Consider the following 22,862-nt stretch of genomic DNA (forward strand, 5'->3'; position numbering starts at 1 on the left):
GAAAGTTAAGGTCATTTCTCAAAAGACTATGGAGGGGAACTGAAGGGGAGATGGGCAGGCAAGGCGGTTTTGTTTGTTTTTATTTTTGGGTTGGTTTGGGTTCCTTTGGGTTTTTTGGTTGTTTTTTTGAAATAACATGTATATATACACACATGGAGTGCAAGTCTGTCTAAGGAAATGATACTACAAATGACAGAACTTACTCCGCTGAAACAAATGGGATTTCTTGACCTCTTAAGTAAACTAAGCATACAAAAGTGACAAGGACAAAAGGTGTAATTAACACCAGCAGCAATATTATGTTTGGCTTTCCACTAGTTCTGCAAGTTACTGTACATATATTACATCACTATTACAGAAATGGCACAGCCTCAGACACTTTCCACATTTTATTTACATTTTAAGACTAACTTTAATCTCAATCACATATCCATACATTTCCTTTGTTTCACTAAAACTTAAATGCATGGTTTATTAGAACAAAGACTGTAAACAAATATTTGCCATGTCCAATACATGTAACACAGGAGCTGCTTAACAGAAATTAATCCCCCCATTTTATAAATACAGGTATCAAAACAATCCTGAACATACTTTGTGACACTACTAGTAGTCGGCACCCACACCCTTGCAAAATTAAACAGGATGAGCAACGGTATTCGCTGTACCTGTTACCTTAAAACAAATTTAACTGCAGCTCTTTTACTAAGCAAGATGGATAAAGCATGCCATTTATATTTTGCCTTCTCCAGAGATTATTTTCAGTAACATATATTATTCCACAGCAATCTGACACTCTGTCATGCTTTCATCTTGTAAAACCTGAATTCCAATTTTAGGCTATTTCAGGCTTATGCTTAAATGACAGTGCCTCGATAAGAGAAAAAAAATAATTGTGCTGCCTTTTTCTCCCATAGTGCCTGAAAACATATTGGGCATACATATATTATATATTCTTACAAATGTCCGGGTCATGTATACCAGCTGAAATTCTTTAATGTGTGGGTGTTTGCATTGTGAGATTTAATCAAGACATTAACATGAGTAGAAGGTTGTTGTTTTAAGACAGAAGTTTGAGAATAAGCTAAAATTAATTATTGTAAGTTTGTCCCTCTGGAGGTTGTGGAAGCTTCATATTTTCTTTGGACATCATAAGACGTCTTAGCTCTTGAAGTACAACTTTAATGCTATATGAATTTTGCCATTTTGCTAACACTGGTATGCTCCGTGCATCCACCTGGAAAAAGAAGAAAGAAATCTAAGCCATGATGGAACACAAAATCTCTACATAAGTAACTGTTACTGACTTAATTGCTCTAAGAAACGTTCTAAGCATTCCCTCACACATTCTCTGTGGCATGAAGTCCCTCTGTTCATACAATATTTTAAGGAAAACAATCATATACTTACACACAGATACAGATTCTGCGATAAAATCCATGCAGGTGGACCCTTCCATCTGTGCTGCTATTAATATTAGTGAGAAGGAAAGGAGGGGGGGAGGAGGAGATCAGCAAACTGTTCACTGCAAAACGGGAGCTGCTATCTCATAAAAGGGGTTTTTTTTCTGAATTACCCCCAAAAAAGAAACAAGTCATCACCTTCACTATGCTAATATATGCACCTCAGTTCTTTAAGAACCTGCCACACAAGAGTCCACAGAGTACCTTTCTAAAGGCACATTTCCCTTGTTTTTCCCTTGGTACAAGTATTGTTAGTGATTTATTTCACATCGACATTACATGATGTTTCTGACACATCCAGAGTCAGTACTCATACTAAGAAATGCCTTGACACACTGAAATATCTGACCCATAATGCTTGGACATTTCCTAGCTCTTTGCATCCTTCTTACAGTAAGTCATGTTACGGAGCCGTGAATATTACTGTACATCACTTACCAATCTGAATATGAACTGAAAGGAAAGGACATGGGACTTCTCCTATGCGTTTATAAAACCTGTGGGACAATTTACATAATTATATTATAACAGGGAGGTTTCCATACGAAAGTCAGCACTTGAAAGTCATCCTGGGAGTTGTTTTGGCAGCAGGTTAAGTCCCAGCTCCTGCATGGAGGAACTTAACAACACAGAGGGGCGTACAGCTGTGCAACTGCAAAGCAGGCCCATGGGCAGGAATAGGGCTATTGCATGCTACTGAATTCCATTGGCAGAGTAGCACAAGCAGCCCACGTGGCTATAAAAGTGCTGCAAACCACTGTTTTATGATTTAGGCAGGATAAAACATCAAGAAGTTTCTTATCCCATCTTAATTAGGGCAAGCTGAAAGAAAAAAAACCTGGAATCAGAAATAAGAATTATTTAATAAATAATCTGTTAACACAGATGTCTTACTGCTCGATTATTTGAAGTGAGGCTGTCTATTTTCAGGACACAAAATGAGACTAAACCTTTTTGAAGGAGGAAGCTGAAGCCAAGGTTTAACAATGTGCTGGCTTGGGCAGCAATATTAACTCAAGAAACTTCTGCTCCCTCTCACTAGGCACTTGTTCCTTTAACAGTGCTGCTGCCTATCAGCTCAGGTGAAACATGCAATGTATGGGGAGCTACTTTCTACACTGAACTGACAGAACCTAACCAGTTTAAAAAAAACACCTTGGAAAGAAGTCCCTAAGTAGGATCCTTGATCTTGTTCACAGCTCAGCACTATAAAGCATTTTTTCACACAACTAATGTTCTGCTCACAGTTGGAAATCCCTTAAAGTCAGCAGAGTTGCTTAAGACAGCATATCATCAAATTAGAGTATGAAAGGCAGATAGATTACTTAATAATTATTGCAAACATTTAACAAATTAGGAAGAAAAATGGCATCCAAAGAAAAGCACCATCATGCCAGTTTAAAATACATGAGGGTACAAACTGATACAGAAAGGTTTTGAAATACTGGTGAAACCATCACTGTAATTCCTTTACTATTACTACTTTTGAAAAGGGGTATTTGGTTTAATGTGGCAGATAGGAGGCAAAATGGCTGGAAGGGCAGTTATTCTGAAACTACAGAAATGAATGTCTATCTTCAGTCTGGAAATTCTGCTTTCACACCATCTTCTTTCGCCTCACTTCTCCTCAACTTTGCCTTTATAGGCTCCCTCAGTTCTGGATATCTGTCTCAAGTACTGCACATAGCAGTCAGTTACTGTTCAAACAATGCAATTCTACATAGACTGGAATATGAGAGTTGACCACGTAAGTTCCTCCTGCTTTTCCTTCTTGACTGGGAATTTATAACAAACTCACAGACTGTAAACTCTGCTTTAACATTGTTATGAATGTTTTCTGCCTAAAGACTCCTGCAACCTGACATTTTCCTTGCTGTTTATCTCAAGTCTCTTTTCTGAGAGTCACCAATTTCTTTCATAACATCTTGCAGCAGTAAAGATTTTGGCTCAAGTTCTGTTTTCATTGTTGCAGAATTGATTTCAAAGTTAGTACACAATGAATTCACTTTACGAAGAACAGTGATAAGATATTTAAAAGACCATCACAAACGGTGTTCAAATTGCACAAAAGCATTAGGTAATATTCCAATACATGCCCTGGGACACAGAGGGAGACATTTCAAGGTCACATAAAAGCTAATAAAGCTGCAAACTGCATGCAATCTAAATTTTATTCTGGGGGTACACCACTCTCAAACCTTAAACAATAGCAAGGGAAGCAATATGTACAATGCATCATCTTTTTCTAAACAGTTGAATATAAAACAAATTATTTTTACACAATGCAAAGTATTCAGTGTTCAGCAAATGGTAGCAAATGTCTACAATACACATACTCAAAGCAGTAGCTGGACAGCAGCTTACAGATCTAGAGCTGACAAGTTCCAAGTGATTCTAAAGGAAAAAAGTATTTCCAGCTGTAAATCAATTGTATGTAAATGAACAGAAGTGATTGCAAACCCTGCAAGGCAGACTGCTCAAGAGCGCTCGCAAAGATGGAAAAATCAGACAACCTCAAAAGACAATGGGAAAATAAACAGCACATCAGAATGCAACCTGCATTTTGCCAATATGGGATACAAAAGCCTCCAAAAGAAAAGACCATACAGCATTATGAATGATAACTTACAGTTTTACAACAGTGATGTCACTAGTACATAAAAGCATTTTGTCCAGCTCTATGCAAGTACTTGGACTAGATTTTCTGACCTTAGTAATCTAATTTTGTATACAAATGCAGCAGCTCCATAGGCAAATTGAAAAGAAAACCACAAAAAACTAACTGCCAAGTAAGAAAAGAAAGGCAATTTAACAGGGTGCTTCAGAGCACCTAAATTAAGTCTTTTGAGATAAAATACTCCTGAACTAGTTCTCTTCTTTCCTGCACTAAGTTTATCAAACAGCAATCACTGAAGATATGCTGCTGATAGAAATGTTACTTACAAGCAAAACTCCTCTCTCACAGAATACTCAAACAAAAAAATCAATAAAGTTGGACCTGTCGGTATTAATAAATTCATTACACACATACACTATTCATGCAAAGTGTAAAAGGGATTTGTAAGCCAAGAAGGTTTAGAACCACTGCCAACAGGGCAGTATGAAACTAGTTTCCTTAATCCCCCAGTAACTAGCACTTATTCACCTTTCTCCTCCACCACTCACACTCTAACTCGACAGAAATTATCACCCTCCAAACTCACAGTGGGGGCCCTACTTTTCCTCAGGTGTTAATTGGCACACATCTCCTGTAAAACACACTTTAATAACGTTACAAATGTTTTGGCCGTGATTTGCTAAGACACAATTTCAGCTGCTGTTTCTCTCAGGTCTCCTTTCTGCTTGCAAGTCACCAACTTCTTCATGACCTCTACAAGCAATGTGAACAAAAACTGGCCGTATGTCAAAAAACAGGGTGCATGCAGAAGCATGGACAGCAGAGCATGTCTGAAGATGAAACCCTGCCATTCATTCAACACTGCAACCAACCACTTATGATCTGTTAAATGAAAGATGACCAGAAAGAGGGAGAACAGCTTGAAAGAAACAAGAAGAAACTATCAAGAAGCAGTAAGATGAACTTTCCAGGATGCTGAACATGTCCCATTTATCTCACAGTTTCTCTGACGAGCACAAAGGAAAAATAAGATAAAATGCAAGACATTGGCACAATAGGCACATTAAAAATTATATAACAAATGTGTTTTAAAATCATTACTTATGAAAACTTTTCATTAAAAATACTATTAGTCCTATTTAAATCCATTTTTAAAAAATGCATTTGCATAGCAAATCCTTCATAAAATACACAAGTTTATAGAACTATTGGGGGAAAAAATAAATTAAGGTTTTGTGTAAGGTTATAAACTTATTAAAATCAAGTCTGAGATCCTGCTTCCAAAAACAAAAGTCTATACTCAAGCAGGCAGAGATGAAGAAACAAGAGCATACTTCTTTACTGAGTCAGAGTAACACATATTACTAGAAAGAGGTATGGAAGTCACATATCACAACATACCAAAAGCTCTGCTGCATTCCAAATTGCCAGTTTCTCCTAACGACAACTTAATAAACACATAAACTTAGGCAACAAGGCACAGCTGCGATGAAAGGCATCAGTCAGTCTGCAGACAGCAATTTTGATAAGGTCTTCAGGTAGAGTAACATTGTTGGCTACATAAAAGTATTTTCAAAGTAATTTTAGACTATTTGTGAAGCGTTAGTGTACCGGCTTTGGATGACCAACCAGAACACTGCCACAGCTCAAAAGAACTCTCATCAGAAGCAACCTCCATTTTTAATTAATGGAAATACCAGAAAAAGTTTGTAATATTCCTGTTACAAATCAAACCAATCCCATTTTATACGAGTATTAAGAGGGAAACACCTGCACACAGCTTAAACATTTATTGTTTTCCCATTCAAAACTGAAACTTTCATCTTCATTTAAAAGAAAAAACTGTCTCAATACTGTAATGCTTGTCTCATTGATAAGTCACTAAGAGCCAGAAAGATTTGTAGGAGTACATCACCAAAATTCAATTTAAAACAGTACTTATATTACAAACACTAAATATGAACCTTCTGTCCAACATGTATATTCCTCACCTGAGTTTTTCAGAGAAATACTTTACAGTACAAATTAACAACATGGTTGATCTTACCATTTCAACTTACCATTCCATTGGAATTATTTATTCCATTCATATTAATTTTAGTTACAAATCTAACTGTAGGAGGTGCTTCTGGATATTTGGGTCCACACTCTACTTTCAGACTGTATATTCTGTTTTCATAGTTTGTCTAGAAAGCAAAAAGACAGACTAATGAATTTTACTGAAAGCTAAATATTACTATTTTTTTAAAAAGCAGAGCAAAGGCAAGAGGAATAAAGATTAAGAAATATGAAGTAAACATAAATTTGCTAATACCATGTACTAACTGAAGGTCTTGGATTACTGACCGATATTTCACTGTTTTGGTTATACTAATTACTTCATAATTATGTATAAATTACATTACCTATTGACTATTACCTATACACCGTATACAAGTTTTAACACAATACAATTCTTTCTTTAATTCACATTTGCTCTTATACTTGCTACCTACCTGCATTCTCAAAACAGTGTTGGAAAAGAAAAGGGCTAACAGAAATCAATAATGTTTAGGAAAATTACCACTTTCCCCTGTAATGAAATATCTAACACTGCAAAAAACTGGAAATGGAGAAAAATTATTAACTCAAGTTAAGTTAAAACCAAGAAGAAATAAAATAAGGATTTGCAAAAGACACATATTCTGCAAGTAATTAACACTATGGAAGATATCTTAAGATTTCCATAGCTGGGGATTGTTTGGTTTACAAATGAATAAAGTGACTGCCAGCTTGCAGATGTCATTCCAAAGTGACCATAGAGGAGATAATTCTAAATGCAAGTATATTTTGAGGAAGTCACATTAGATTTAGACATGGTTCCACTCTTTTCAAATCTTGACAAGTAGGCCATGCCAAGGATCAGGGGCTTTGCTGGTCAGTGATGCACAAGCCTCTGTGCTCCTAAAGGAAGATAAAGCCACTTCTCTATACCTGCCTTTCCATTGGCACAACAGATATATCAAACATGAATCAAAAGCAGTAACATGCCTCTGAACTTTCCAGAAGTAGCACCTTTAAGCTGTTCTGCATCAGTCAGCTGTCACCCCAAGTAGAATTATCAACCACATAGCCAAATTATCAACTGCCAGTCCACTCTCTGTGGTCAATTAAAAGGCAGAGTGGAAACTGGACTACTAAAGCACTCTAAGTGTGTACCATAATTTTGAGAAGGCACAGAGACTGAGCAGGAAGTGGGTCAGAAAGAAACAACGTAAACCAAAAGGTTTTCTATTATTCTTCCCCATTTCTGTCAGGGTAGTGAGACACTGGTACAGGCTGCCCAGGGAAGCTGTGGATACCTCAACCCTGGCAGTGCTCAGGGCTAGGTTGGATAAGGCCTTGAGCATCCTGAGCTAGTGAGAGCTGTCCCTGCACATGGCAGACACAGTTGGGACTAGATGATCTTTAATGTCCTTTCTAACCCTTAACATTCTGGTTCTATGATTAAAAGCTGGTACCACAGCAAGAAAACACAGTAACAAAAATTCTCACTATTCACTCAGCTAAAATAATTTACTTCCACAGAGGGGGATACTTTTAGTTGTAGAGGAAATAGGCCAAAATGTATATATACTGCTCACAAGGACAGCACTCATGCTCATTCCCTTATTCCTATTCAGGTGGCTTCTCAATTTTGTTCAGTATATCAAGTCGTCATTTTACTGCAAGCCAAGCATCCCTAGCCAGATTCTGAAAAAGCCTAAAACAAGTCAGAAAAATGTTTCCTTCCATCCAAAGCAAATCTTACACTCCTCCGCCTGTGTTGGTTCACCTTTCAACTGAAGCAAGAAAATCAAAACTGATAAGGAATTTTTGCACATAGAAGAAGTACTTCATGCTGTTGACAGTATTAGCAACTTTCTCTGTGTTTTGCCTTCCGGTATCATCTACATAACTCAGCCAATTCAAAAACCCACCCATCTTCTACAAACACTGGATATGCAATTCCTCCCAAGGTGCCACCACTGGCCTGGGAACTGGTGGCCTCCACTTTATACAATCACTGCGTGCTGCAAGTCATTCTATCAGCAAGACTGCAAGTCCCTGAAATGGCACAAGATACTATTTGCATGCAATCTTTCTCATAAAGAAAATAAAATGACAGAAATACAAATTGATCAGAATTAAAAGCACATCCCAGGCTAGGTTGAGTCCTTTTATTTTTTTAAAACATACAGGATCCTACATAATAATCACTCCCTTCAAAGATGTGCAGTAGTCTACCTTAGGTTGAACAAGAAACCAGTCACAGGCAGTGAGAGAGAGACTGCAGAGCCAGGGAGACACTACTACAGCTAGCTCAAATTTGCAAGTTCTTATCCAAACCCATAAGACTACAATGTTTCGTCAAAATGTATTCAAACACTGATTCCACAGAAACTAGTACCCAAAGCATACAATCATTAGGCTTATATTTGAAATTTGTCCTCTCCCAAATGCACCCAAATCTTAGTAGCTCAGCATAATCACTCAGGTATTCAAAACAGTCTGCTGCAAGTTGCAACTGACTTCCAAAAGGAGCTTGAATTACACTGGTCTAACTCTGGAACTCTGTTACTCTGCAAGACATTGTCTTCACTGAGGCTGAGTTCTGATCTCAGTTCTTGTCCTGGACAGTTCTTTCCACATGCTCTGCACCACGGAAGGACATCTAAGATGGGAACCTCAGTGAAAGTCACATGCTAACTTAAGGCTACTTAAATATGCTCATTTAAAAGTCTCATTTACACACTGAACTTTTGTATTGTATTGTAACTCAGGAGAAAGTGTGCACATCAGTCAAATACAGGTGTGTCTCCACTCGTATCTGATGAGGCAGATACTCAGATACAAGAGATGATTACTTCTCTTGAAGGTTTTATCAATGTAAATGGCATTCTACAGAACTTCAAAGGTCAGAAGGATTTAAGCATTGTGCATATATTTAAACAAATAGAGGTAATTAAAAACTGCTCAGTCTTTAGGCATGACTCTGCTGAAATACTGACACTGTTATACTGAAAGACTATTCCATAGAACTTGGTGAAGTTGAAAATTTACCAGTTTACTACAACATTGAAATTACCAGGCATATATTATAAACTGTGTATTATATTGTATTACCACTGTACACTTTTGTGCAATAATAGTGGAAATACAGAATTAATTTATCCCTAACTCAGTAAAGTAAGTCTCAAATCACCAGTGGCTTTTAGAGACAGCTGCAGAAACAGGGGAGGCTAGACTGAAAACACTAGCATGCCTGAAGTGAAGGATTCTAACACAAATATGCAGCATTTCTACAAATTCATACACTGAATTTTAAATAATTCCTTTATGGTGTAGAAAAGTAATTTTTTTGCATTTTGTATTGCCTACAAGTTTAAGAAAAATGTTTCAATTCATCGCACTTACCCTTGGTGGCCCAATAATCATTCCTGTCCATCTAGTAAGTGTCATATCTTCATCATCTTCAAGGCCCCAGCTTACTGTACCATCTCCCACTCCCTTCTGCCCTTCTTCAAGTTCTTCCAACAAGCGAAAATTGCGAGGTACTTTAACTGGAGAAAAGGGAGAAATGTAACACTGCTCACATTAAGGAAAAAGGAAACCATTTCATTGCTTTTATATGTTGTACAGTGGCAACAGCTGAATATACTTTCAAAGACAAACAAATACTGCCTGCATGAGTTTATTTAGCACTCAAATTGCTTTGAAGCAACTAACCACTTCACAGGAAGCTAGTTACCACCAAGGAATACTGACACAAGAGAAAATAAGAATGCTCTCTTAAGCTTAAGATGGCTTAATTCAGATTTTCTTTCCCAAGCACAATAGCATTTAGAATCAGTACATTTCAATATCAATTCCTTGCCTGTCAAGTTCTAATCAACCAGAATCCACTAAAATCAACATGGCAAATTTACTCCAGAAAATAATTAAAGAATGCAACATTTCACACAGATTATCTTATTAAATGTAAACTGTAAAAGAAATATTGAAACATTTTCACTTGTTTTTAAAAAAAAAAAAACAAAACACTTTAATATCTGAAAACAAATGGAAAATCAAGGCTTTTATAATCCAGTGATTAATATTACCACTTAACAGTGAAAAAAATTTAAGCACAGAAACACTAATTAAGTTGTTAAAGAGAGATAATGACATATTCACAACAGAATATGAAGATCTACTGCCTTAAAAGAAAGACAACTAATACTCACTTAACAAACCATAATTACTGGATTTATATTATTATACATGAAAAGAGGCAGATATTGATAGCTATTAAGTAATTGGATGCTTGATTGCTTTATATCACAGAAGCTAAAATGGAACTTCAGCACTGATGAAGGGAAAAAAAGTAATTAACCCTTGCACATGGAATCATGGAATGCTTTTATTTTCAAACAGAATATGCACAATGATGTAGTAGTGGTACCATAAGACTTCTGCTTTCTCATAGTTGCTTAGAGCCATATACTTTTTCTTATAGCTACTCACAGCTGTAGTTCTTTTTATGGTTTTTACTAGAGATCCTTTCTAGTACTGGAAGAATCCAGGCACTCTATAAAACTAAAAATTAAGACTGGGCACACATAATGTTTTTACCAAGTTTGAAGAAGATGGGGGTCAAACCATTTTTCATAACAATTATTCAGTCACTGGGATTTCCTGCTTGGTACTGCCACTTTAGCTTGCTAACTGAGCAAAAATTATACATTTTGCTTAGTCTTCTGGCAGCTTAACTAGCCCAGCTCCTGGAAAGATCTGTCAAGTACTAGCATTAAAGTGAAGTCATGGCACCAAAAACTCAGATAACCCCAATGTAAAAATATGTGGAAGCTTATTTCTACAGATAATGGCTCACATGCTGTTACCTGGAAGAACTAGCACAGTACATTAAGGAGCAGATCACTTCTCAATACTTTGATATACATCCTTTTAAAAAGCTTCATTTAAACTAATGTCTCCATTCCTCTGGTCCCACCCTGACTTCTATCACATTGGAGCACAAAGTTCTTATTTTTGCTCCAGATTCATTCATGCTCTAGAGCTGAGTCTGCCAGCATAATAAACTTCTACTAAACTTTGTTTTACATCACATGACTGAATAGCTTCTGATTGGTACGTGGAGCCTCAAAAACACCCACAACAACCCCCACCCCCAAAGCCATTTACTTTAGCATCCTTACCCCTCTCCAGTGGCTTAAACCCACCATTTCTCAGAATTCTTGCTCAGAATGCAGAAATTCTGATTTATATCTTAGCTCTTTAAAAAGCAAATAAAAGATGGTACCAAGCAGGCTTTTATTTCTGAACACCCGCTATCACCTTTTAGTACAGCTGAGATGACCCAACCGCCCACTGCCCAGAGGTTCCACGCCTTCTCCCAGAATTCTGTTGTTCTTGCACTAACCAGGCTCCTCTATTAGCCAATCATCACACTAATTTAGCAAAAAGCTCTTTTTCCTTCGGGCAAAAATCAAGTCCAACCAGTTAATCAACTGAATTGACTCAGGAAGACCTGGAATCAACCCAATCATTAACTACCAAATATACAGTGAGCCTGCCCTGAAAAGGCTGCATTCGTTATATGAGTTTGATACATCTTGAAATTTCTGGTAATTGAAATTTCTGCTTTCGCAGAGTTACAGATACATCCCACTTCCATGAACCGCTTTCCAATAAAGTTTTAATATATTTCAGTAAGATTCAAATTCATAATTCTGTATATCAGTCATATGCATAAGCTGCACCTACTGTACACTATTTTTCACTACTTTCCTTCAGCAAGTGTGTCCCAAAGCAAAGAAATTCAAGCAAGATAATATTCTGAATTAACAGTTTTGAGTTTAAATTGGGCAAGTCCCATACTTTGTTATTAAATGGTGAAACAAAGGTATTTAGCTGCAATATGTGGCCCATGCACATTGATCAGGATCATGAATAAGGTACTAATCAGTTCTAGCATGTATAGAAGAAATATCCATATAATGCATAGGTAATTTTTCCCACAAGAACATTGCAGGTATCATTGATTTTGACACATAAAACCAAATATATGCATTTCTATCAACAAAACCAGAAGGACTTTATTAAAGCCACTCAATACAGACAGATAACAAAAAGAGATTACAGAGACCCCTTTGCGCTACCAGAGCAAGGAGAAAAACAAGTCTGACATAATCAGCTAAAAATTCATTTCCATGTAAAAAGAACGTATTCATCCTAAAAAGAAGAAACATTAAATAAGACAACTAATGTGATGAATTAGTAGGAAAGGGGTAGCAGGTTAAGTTTTCACAGCTCAAGTAAACAGATGTACGTCAATGAACACTATAGAGCAAACAGGCATTTATTCTGTGTTGTCAACAGTCATTGCAATTTAGAGCCAGTTCTGCTACAACACTGAACACTGGAAAACTGCCATCTTGCAAGAATTAAAGAAATCACCTGTGCTCAACAGAGCTGGTAAGAACTGAATGGGCTACTGCACTTCTTTGCAGGACTAAAATATATATAAAAAACATGATTATGAGCAGCCCTGTAACTGGTTAACTTCTTTTTCTTTTTATAATATGTGAAATTAAATAAACTGAAAGCTCTCAGGTTGGGAGAACTTCAAGGAAAATTAGTGAATCTAGGAACTGCACTGAAGTTAAAGCACGCATTTCATCAGTTTCTGGGGTTTGTTTTTTTCATATGAAGATATGTCACTTGCTAAGAAACATTTGCTAGCATGAACTATGAAAGAGTGAAAGTTAAAAGCCTTTGCCTCACAACCTAATTTTTGCTTAAAGCTAACTAAAGTAATATCTATCTGTTTTGGGAATTCACTGGTGATCATTTGTATTTATTTCACTTAACTGAAATCTTACATTTGTTAGTATCTTAATAGACACAGTCCAGAACTAAAGTTAGGCTGCATGAAAAAAACTTCCATAGGAATTTCCCTTGTATTTGAGTCTAGCCATAGCCACAAACATTCTATTTATGGCTTATATTAAGAAGGCAGCAAGTGAGAAACTATGTTAATAGAGCAGAAGTCTCAATCATTTATTGCAACCCAGCATTCACATTCTGGCAGTGGGGAAAACGGCTGGAGGGGGTTGGGGGTGTTTATTTCTTTAGGGTATGGCAAAAACACTAGTATAAAAAAACAAACAGTAAAGACAGAACACAGATTTACGGATTTTTTTTCACCTTGCTCTCAATCTCACACACACATTCATAACATTAAGACAGTATCAATTATCTACTAGTAATAATAACTGAAAATTACAAATTCTAAACAGAATGCTATTTGCAGGTTGACCCCTGTTTTCAGTAGTAGTTTTAGATACACTGAGTTAAAATTTGCATTTAATGGAATTTCAGATATTCCACCTCATACTTCAGGTTGAGCTGCCAAATACAGAAGAGCAGGTCCTCAAAGGAAAACAAAATGTACTTTATACTTGCCTGTTTAGGGGCAGGCAGAATACCAGCTCTGGAAGGAAGGTCTGTAAGCACAGGTATGGCACACTGCCTGGGAGCTCTCACCTTCCTGACTGAGCCCACCTCAGAAGCAAGTGGTGGTATCCAGTTCTCTCATTTACCTTTCACATACATCCTAATAGCAGCACTCACAAAATAAGGAACATCGTGTAAAATGATGGATGGCCTTACAGAATGGAGAAACGGTAACACCAATTTGTTTTACAAATTTAATTCTTAATTAAAAATTACATTTTTAATTAAATGCTTGCATTTAATTAAAAACAAAATAAAAAGACGGGTATTTAGGCACCAGAAAATCATAATAAAGCTTTCACTACATTATCAGTATTAAAGTTTATTTAGTTTCAGGGGTGAGAAGGGAAGAAATTTACTTTTAAGACCTAGCCATTAGTAGCTGGGTTGTCATAAACACACACTTGATTTACAAACACACGTTAAAATGACTCTAAACCACAAATTTTCATGTTTGAGTAGGACAGCTCAGCATGTCACAACTGCAAAAGCACAAAATCTCTCAAAAATTCCAGCAAGTCTTTCCCATTCCTGTTTTCCCATCTCTCCTTACCAAGATTCATGCCTCACTGAAAACCTCCATTCCCCAACTCCTGCGGTCCAACTTCCAAATACCCTCTTCACTCTCCAGATTTTTTTTATGTAACAATACCCTACACATCCTAAAGTCATACAACAGCAAATAAGCATAAAAGTCATCATATGTACACCAGCGAGCAAAAGCACCGAGTATTCAAGAGTGGAAATGTGCACACACAGAACAGGGTCCAGAACTGAGAGAAACTCCAACTGAACTCAGCTTTGTCAGCAAGGATGCAACAACTGCTGCTGGCATGGAATGACTAATGGAGCTCATAAAAACTACACTAATGAAGAAGATCACTCCACTACAGATACAAATGTTGTTAAGAGTACAAAAGGTGTGAGCAAGCTCTAAGCAAAATAAAGACAGAGAAAAACCCAAACAACCTTCAGAAGTTCCCACACAACATTTAAAGTAATTAAAATACATAATAAAAAAACTTGTAAAAAAAGTTAGCACACCAATAGAAAACCCACTAAAGTGGACTGTAGTCCCAGAAGTTAATTGGAATAAATTGCTTCAAAAGAATTTTACAAATTTGCACCAATATTAGTGGCATCCATTCTATGTGGCATCAGTCTATATTATAGCTAAGTGCAAGTTTTTTGCTATGAATAAGACCATTGTTAAACCAGACACTGAATATCCCATGGTGTCTAAGAAAAACCATACAGGTATTAAACAGTTAAGTCACCAAATAACTCATCAATTGACATCCAGTCTAGGTGGAGGGTGGAAATACACAGCCTGAGTATGGTTTAAAAGTTAACTCTTTACAGGCAAACCCTGAACAGAACAGATGGTTCAACCATCTTCCCATGTTTTAGTATATGAAATGATAGATTATGAAAAGTGAAATGTTGTGATGCTTAGCAAATTGAGAATTACTATTTCAATTTTGGATAAATTGGCAGGAACCCAGTAAACAGGATTCAGAAAAGGTATCTGTCACTTCAAAAACCACCAGCAATATTAACTGTGATTTAATAGTCTCAGGAACAAATATTTTACCAAATAAATCTTTCCAGTTTCTATCCTCAGAAGCTAAAAACTAAACCCCAAACTTGTTTAGTACAACTACCCCACAATTAAAAGCATAAAGATATATCTGGTGGCAAAAAAAGGCTAAAAAGGAAGGGTAAAATTGCAAATAGGCTCAATTTTTGAAAGTTTCATTTTAAACATGACACTGTCTTGGTAGAGAAGAAAAAGTATTTAAAATACTTTTTTATGCTATCTTTTAAAGTACAATGTCATAAAAACCTTTTTTTCCAAAGAAAGGGGTAGGAGTGAGAGACTAGAGGAACCCAGCAGAGCCCAATATCTGATGATGAAACGGCTCTCCCAGGGTCTGCTTTAATAGTTACGAATACGTGTGACCCAGATAACATGAGCAGCACCAGGGATTTAGTTTAGCAAAGCTTTAAAGCTGCCTAAAACAGTTTACAAGTCGTTGACTGGCAAACAGTTGTTCTCAGACTTGCATGAAGGTCCTCTCCAACATGACTCAGCACCTAACCACAGTCCAAAATACAAAGATCTTTTATCTACCCACAGTCCAAAATATAAAGATCTTTTATCTGTGTAAAGATGAATACTGTGATCCACTGTTATTCTTTCATTTATACATGTAGGCACACACTTATGCATATAATCAGCAAAAGTACCAATCACTATATACTTATTAAAAAGAACTGCCATTAATTATTTTCCTACATTATTTTTGTGAGTCATCTTTCAGCCTGCTATTTTCTATATGCTGTGGTACTCAAAAATTCAAATTGTTTACATGATCACAAATCCCACTTCAGTGAGAAGAAAGAAAACTTACAATTCCTTCTTTGAAAAAGTTCTAAAGTATATGAATGAAAACAGACATTTTACTAAGACTGTATTAGTATCATGAATAAAGGACATTACTTTTACATATATTGGGCAATATGTTTTTTATTTACTCAAATTGCAAACACACTTAACTATGCAGTTTATGAATAGTCAAAAAGGCAGTGAAAGGAGGTGATGTTTTTCTTTGGGCTGTTTAATACAACAGTTTATAAAAAGGCAATACCAAGTCTATCTAGATGTTTCACATAATTTTTCTGACAAATGTTTTAAACTAGTTGAAGTGTTTCATCCTTCTGAAATACAGGATTTAGAGCTCAAAGTTTTAAGTGTTGAAGGTTTCACTCATTCCAAAACGCTAACTAGAAATGGTTTCAAGTCACACACTTAAATCATCACACATTTTTGAAAAGGCTGTAAAACAGAAGCTCATGTTATTCAGAACCAGTCTGACAGCTTCACAGTCACAAGTTTTTGCACAGATTTAATTCAAAATATTGTTTGAATTATATCTCATTAGTGTATTCCAAATGACAAATACAAAGAAAAACATTCTTTTGGGCAGGACAGTATATAGCAAAACTCCTCCAAGTACAGCTTAAATTAAGAGTATTTCGAACGCTTTCCCCATAGCACCTTCTTGTCTTTCCATGATCTGAGAATTCCCATAGGATAGCTTGGACAGCAAAGCAACAAAACCTAAGTGACAGGAGTGGCTAAAGCTGATGTAGTACTTTATATTAAGTTTTGGTAAGGATGAAGTATGAGCTATAGTAAAAACATAATAGCATAGATAATAATAAAAATAATAGATAAAAGAGATAATAGTGTAGATAAAAAGAGTAGAGGGAGAGAGAAGAGGTAGGTCTGTCAACAAAATGAGGCTGGACAGTTTCACAGCGTGTATTTAACATCACCTTTGGAAAAGTCTTCCATAAGACAAACACTAGGAAATACATATGTAATTCAATTCCACAAACTACTCACCAGACTTGGAAATCTAATTCTTACATGAGAAGCCTTCTCAGGCATGCTTAGATTGACAGTACCAAACCACCTGCCTCCAATCGCTGAAAGGCACATCTTCCTGAAACTCTGTGTGTTGTAAATTTATCCAGCCCCAAAATTTTCAGGATTGTACAGAACAGTTTAGATAAAGGGCTTCAATCCTATGTCCAATAACATTCTTGAATTTCAAATAAGCTCTTAAGCAAATAGAAGATTACAAAGTAGGCCACTTTTTATCACAGAAGTAAGATGCCTTGCCTGTTGAGCACACTCTTACACAGCTACTGGGGCATAAAGACGTAAGTGGGTTTGTATTTAAAGGCAGGGTTATGAAACTCAGGAACAAAGACCAGGAAAATGATACAGGCAAAGTTCTGAGAAGAAACATAGTATCTTGCCTATATATGCCCCAAAGTTGGAAAGAACTGATGGTCTATATATAGTTTAAAAGTCATTTGTAAACTAGACTGTTCTCAAGGCAGCTGAAGCACATTAAAATTATTTGTGGCTTGCCTAAGCAGGCAGAACAATCACAGCTGCAATTCCTTGTGCATAGGACAGGATGGAAAAATGCTCCACATAGAGTGCCTGCTGCCTCAGAGAATACAGTATGTTACTTCTTTTGTTTTGTCTGATTACTTGCAGCTTCAAGAAGTCTGTGCTTACAGAGCTAACACTGTAAACCCACAAAACAAACTTCAAGGACGGTAAAATTCTAAAAAGCTCTTAAACTGACTTCCCTAACAGGTTCTGGATAAAAGAACAATGTGGTGGAGGCATAAAAGACAAAAGGGAAGGGAGTAATAGATCCTTGAAGGCAAAACATACTAGGGAGAAAACAGACAGCTATTTCCTCCACAAGGAAGAAAAAGAGGGAGGAAATGAACATTGAACATCTCAGAGGAAAAGAGAAACCCACCTGTGCAGAGTTTAACACACGAGTTTTCTAGATACAAAACCTTAGTTTATACCACATCTCTTACGTGAAAAAAATAGTCTTTAAAACATTGCTTTTACATCCCACCTATTCCTTTATTGGTCCCCTCTGAATGGCTCTTAATATCTTGGAGTCTCCATACAGGGCATGGGGTTCCATTAATTTCTATCTGATTAAGCACTGAACAGGCAGACATCAGGTTGATTTGGAATGGAGAAGAGTTTCAAATGATTTAAGAGAAACTATTGTGAAACCCTATCTCGTATTAAGGAATAATTTTCAACAGAGGATTTTAGGGGGTAGGGGAAAGCTCTCAAAACAAAACCAAACCAACAACCACCACAAATCCCTCAACCATTAGGAAAGATACAGTCAGTCCTTGTTTCACAGTTCAGGGAGTCGCATTTTATGCACTCAAGACCATTTCCAGCCATTCAGTTTTAATCTCAGCTTCACTGTAGTCATGCCCACTTACAACTCCTTTCACCACCACTAAATGTTTGCAAATATAAGTAAAAAACAAAATTAAAAAATAAGGCACTGACTCTGTGCATTGTGCCATTTCCACTCACAGAATCAGTCGTGTGAAGGGAAAGATAATTTTGCACGGGCAACATAAGTTATACAAAATAACCCATCATTCTTAAAAATTAGAATAACAAGAAATGAGAAGTATGGGTTTCACAAGAAAACAATCTTCATTGGGATCTAGCTGTGCACCTTCAAAGACATTAAGCACACTTTCAAAGAAGATTGCTTGTGACTACTAGAAATAAACCACGTAATTCTCACCGTAGATCCGTCGATTTTTCTTTCCCAAGTATATGGTTTCAGCAAATCAAGGAGAATTTTCATTAACTCAGCCCCATTCCCCCTCCCTCAAGCTACCGAAGCTCTCAACTGAAGAGAAAGGAGAGAAAACCAACAGCTGCCCAGCATTACAGCACAGCATTTGACACTGCTACCTTAATTCTTGTTTTTGCACACCTAAGTTCTAACCACTTAGCGACACAATCACTGCTTTTAGTAAACATGCACATTTTAGATACATATATCTAGATCCTACACACAGAAGGTAATAGTAAGTGAAACCCAAATTATGGAAATGAAGATATTAGCTCCTGATTTAACTCCTTTTAATGCTGTTTTTGATCTGTCTCTCTCAAGATACATCTCAAGAGATGCTTAAATAGCATGCTTTACTGCATTGTTTAACTGAAAAATTTGTTTATTTTCATCCTCTACTTTGTATTTTCAAAGAGATTGACAGAATGAATCTCCAACTAACCCAAATGAAACTGGCTGATTATATCAACGATAGTTGCTCCCTTCTTTAATAAATTCACTTGTTTTACCAGACCTCCAGCAGCACCCACACAAACAACCCAGATCCAGCTTCAAGCAGAAGGAGTTGCAATAACAGAAGACCAATCAAACCAGAGCTTACAAAAGTCTATTTCTAGCATGTGCAGTATCTAGGTGTAAAATTACTCATTACAGGTGATTTTAGAAAGCAGGTAAGATACTTATTTGACAATATTACACTGACATATACAGTTTCTTTAATACACATTAAACAGCTATTTTTTAACTAAATTATCTGCTGTTAGAGGCACATAATTTTTTACATGATTGCTCAAAGAATTAGCAAGCCCAGGAAAGGCTTTTCTTGGATAAAACTAAGACAGTTGACCTTAGTAAAGTTTTGCTGTTGACTTCCTCAGGGCTAGAATTTCATTCCTGGATTTCATGCGATCAAAACATTCTTTTTTTTTTTTTCTGAAATAAGTAAGGCTGAAGTTCAACCTTATAGCAAGAGCAGATATAAGTTACAAAGCCCTCAGAGATAAATCTTCAGTCTATAACAAAGTTAAGTCTATGGCAAATCATTCCCTTCTCTCCTCCACAGCTTCCTGGCAAGAGCAGTTCTGAAGAGCAGGGTGAAGTCTGAATTTTTGCTTACTCTGTGGAAAGAACAAAACAAACACTCCTCCCACCACCCATCTATGCATATATCAATAAAAAGTCACAGTATTTTCTCCACAAGAAAAAGTATTTTGCTTTAGAAGCCCTGACTAATTTTCCCAGCAGCTCTGTTGATGATTGGGTCTGCTCATTTCATTTTACTAAAACAAATTAGTTTAATTTAATTTCTTGAACAACATGTACATGAAGCACTAGCACTTTATTTTTTGGAGCAGACACATCTATAAAGAGTTTCCTACATCTCCCACTTTTTATAAACTTTAAGTGTGGCTACATTTCTGAGTCAAACCCAACCCCACTAAGTGTATATAGAAGATTTAAAAATAACACTTGTAAGAAGTAATAACACTTGTGAAAAGCAGTCCAAAAATATTCATTTTTATAGAGCTGAGGTAGGATGAAAACAGCTTTTTTCATTATACAAATTTTTAGTAATTGTACATTAGCCAGACTGAATAGACTGTGATGCCAAATACCACTACTCAATACACACGACCTAAATCAATTTTGCTTCCTGGTTTATTACAGGAAATTTCAGGCCAGAGCCTGAAGCTTTTCAGCTCAAGTTTTTCAGCGTTGCTCCATAATAAAACTAGTAATAAAACCCTTTTAAACCTAAGACACCAGAGAAAAAACAAAAAATAATTAACAAAATAAAATGCAGTAATTCACACATGAGCAAGTACTTAAGTTTCTGTAATATGCCCATTCTAGCTCAGTTTATCTTAGGCAATATCTATCTTTTTGGACTGCTCTTTCACATCTGCAAAAACTACTCCATGCCCCTATTTGTTGTAACCTTACCAAATTCCACTCTGGAAATTCCACATCCCCAAAGTCTTTTTACCAAGTAGAGAACACTCCCCAATCTCTAAAAAAAATAAATCTGCCCAAGCTCTCTTCAAAAAATCAATGGTAAGGTACCAAGACCAATTGAAGCATACAGATGTTTCTCCTATATTTTCTTATCGTCCCAATCCCTCAATGGCCAGTGAGTTGTCAACAGAAATAAGTTAGTGGCCAACATTCACCCCAGATTAACCACCGAGATCAATTTATTCCTCTGTCCTGATCTCTGACAAACCCACTTACTATTAAGTCTCATGAGTAAGAGCAGAGGAAATGAGGCACTGAAGGCTTCAGGTTTTAGCACTGTGGGAAAGGTCTCGTATTTCAATCTTCTCATGAAATGCAACTAAGATAGTATTACTGTGCTTCTTAAACTTCTGCATTTAGTACTTGAAGCAATATCCTTGTCCCTTTCTTTGTCACCACCTTCCACAATATTCTGCCTCACAAATGCTCAGGATATGTTATGCTGGTTACTGGTATGGGCTTCCTGGGATGTTCAGCTCCTTGTCCTTACACTTGCCTGTGAGAGACCCTTGGGCTCCAATGGCTCTAGGGGAAGAGAGCAAGATGCTCCACTCTTCCCTCCCACCGTGCTGCAGTCACCATCAAAGTTAAGTACCTTTGCCCCAAAACACAACACAGGCCTGAGCCCTTTTTCTCCTGCATCAAGGGCAGGGGGGAAGAGACAATCCATTATTTTAGAAACTGCTATACCACAGCTTCTCTATTCCATCCATGGTTCACTGGGAGAAACCTTTGATTCAAATCTTCCCTCCTGTGGCATTTTTACCAAGCTCCCTTCCTCATGCGCACAGGTGTCATTCCACCCACCCATCCCTGCCTCTCTATGGCAGGTAAAGTCTTCCCTCCCGCAGCGTTCATTACACAGCCCGGAGCCCTTTTCCCACCTCTCGTCCCCCAGGCCGGGTTCTCACAGGGATGTCGCTACCCTAGGGACGGGAGGAATCGGGCCCGGGGCACAACTGAATTAGAATAAATTTCTTCATAAATTAGACAGTGGAATGCGGTGGTGGAGTCACCATCCCTGGAAATGTTTAAGGAAAGACTGGACGTGGCACTCAGTGCCATGGTCCAGCTGACATGGTGGTGTTCGGTCACAGGTTGAACTCGATGATCTCAAGGTGTCTTTTCCAACCTCACTGATCCTGTGATTCTGCGATAACCTGGCCCGGCGTCCCTGCAGCTTCCCTCTTCCCCCTGTCAGGAGAAAACTCCTCCCCACTCAGGTGTCCCCCTCCGGAGGCAGCTCGCCCCCCGCCATCCCGGGGAAAGGAGCCCCCCCGGGCCCTTGCGGGGCGCCTCCCCAGCGCGCCGCTCTCCCGGGCCCGCCGAGCTCCCCTCACAGACAGACCTGTGGATCCGGCCATCTTGTCCGAGCCCCCCCCACGCCGGTCCGGGACCGCACGCCACGCGCGTCACTTCCCGCAGGAGCGGTCTCGTCACTTCCCGCCAGGAAGGACGAGCCGCATCCCGGGAGCGCGCGGGGGGCGGGGCGGAGGCGGCGGTACCTGCGCGCCCCCGCGCCGGGAGCGCCCACACTGACAGACGGACAGACAGACACCTGCCTGGGGCTGCGCTGCCGTCCGTGCCCTTCTCGCCAGCCCCGCCTTTACTCATGTCTCTCCAGCCGCCGCTGCACCTGTTCCCATGCAGACCTTTACACCTGATCCCCGTGGGTGCATCTCCACAGCCACCCACGCTGATTCTTCTCAGCCCAGATCTCGCTCTCCAGTAAAAAGGAAGTCACATAGCAGCGGTGACACTTTTGTTCTCAGCTTTTGCTCCTTAGCTTGGCTCCTAACAAGGCACTGAGGCTCAGAAGAGTCTTTGGAGCCAGAAGAGAAAAAAAAAGGCAGAAAAAATAGGATACAAGCAAAAACGTAAAAGCCACAGAAATGCTAAGAGACGTATATCAAAGAGGTGGCAAGTAGATTGAGCTCCTCAGAATCATAGAATCATAGGATTGATTGGGTTGGAAAAGATCTCTGAGATCATCAAGTCCAACCCTTGGTCCAA

The 22,862-nt window shown here is 37.9% G+C and overlaps 1 protein-coding gene across 2 annotated transcripts; it reads right to left on the reverse strand.

The window, feature by feature from the left end:
• Nucleotides 1-374: 374 nt before the first annotated feature.
• On the reverse strand, nucleotides 375-22,285 carry UBE2V2 (ubiquitin conjugating enzyme E2 V2). 2 transcript variants are annotated; one of them, XM_071554557.1, is made up of 4 exons: nucleotides 22,198-22,285; nucleotides 9,517-9,662; nucleotides 6,141-6,266; nucleotides 375-1,237 (listed from the first exon to the last, which is right to left on the reverse strand). In XM_071554557.1, the coding sequence occupies exons 1-4, from the start codon at nucleotides 22,211-22,213 to the stop codon at nucleotides 1,091-1,093; spliced, it is 435 nt and encodes a 144-aa protein (XP_071410658.1). In that variant the 5' UTR covers nucleotides 22,214-22,285; the 3' UTR covers nucleotides 375-1,090. The 2 variants fall into 2 exon arrangements, with proteins under 2 accessions (XP_071410658.1, XP_071410659.1); XM_071554558.1 differs by lacking the exon at nucleotides 375-1,237 and adding an exon at nucleotides 1,244-1,467.
• Between the last annotated feature and the right edge of the window lie 577 nt (nucleotides 22,286-22,862).

The sequence above is a fragment of the Pithys albifrons genome, chromosome 4, assembly GCF_047495875.1.
Source record: "Pithys albifrons albifrons isolate INPA30051 chromosome 4, PitAlb_v1, whole genome shotgun sequence".
Taxonomy (NCBI): Eukaryota; Metazoa; Chordata; class Aves; order Passeriformes; family Thamnophilidae; genus Pithys; species Pithys albifrons.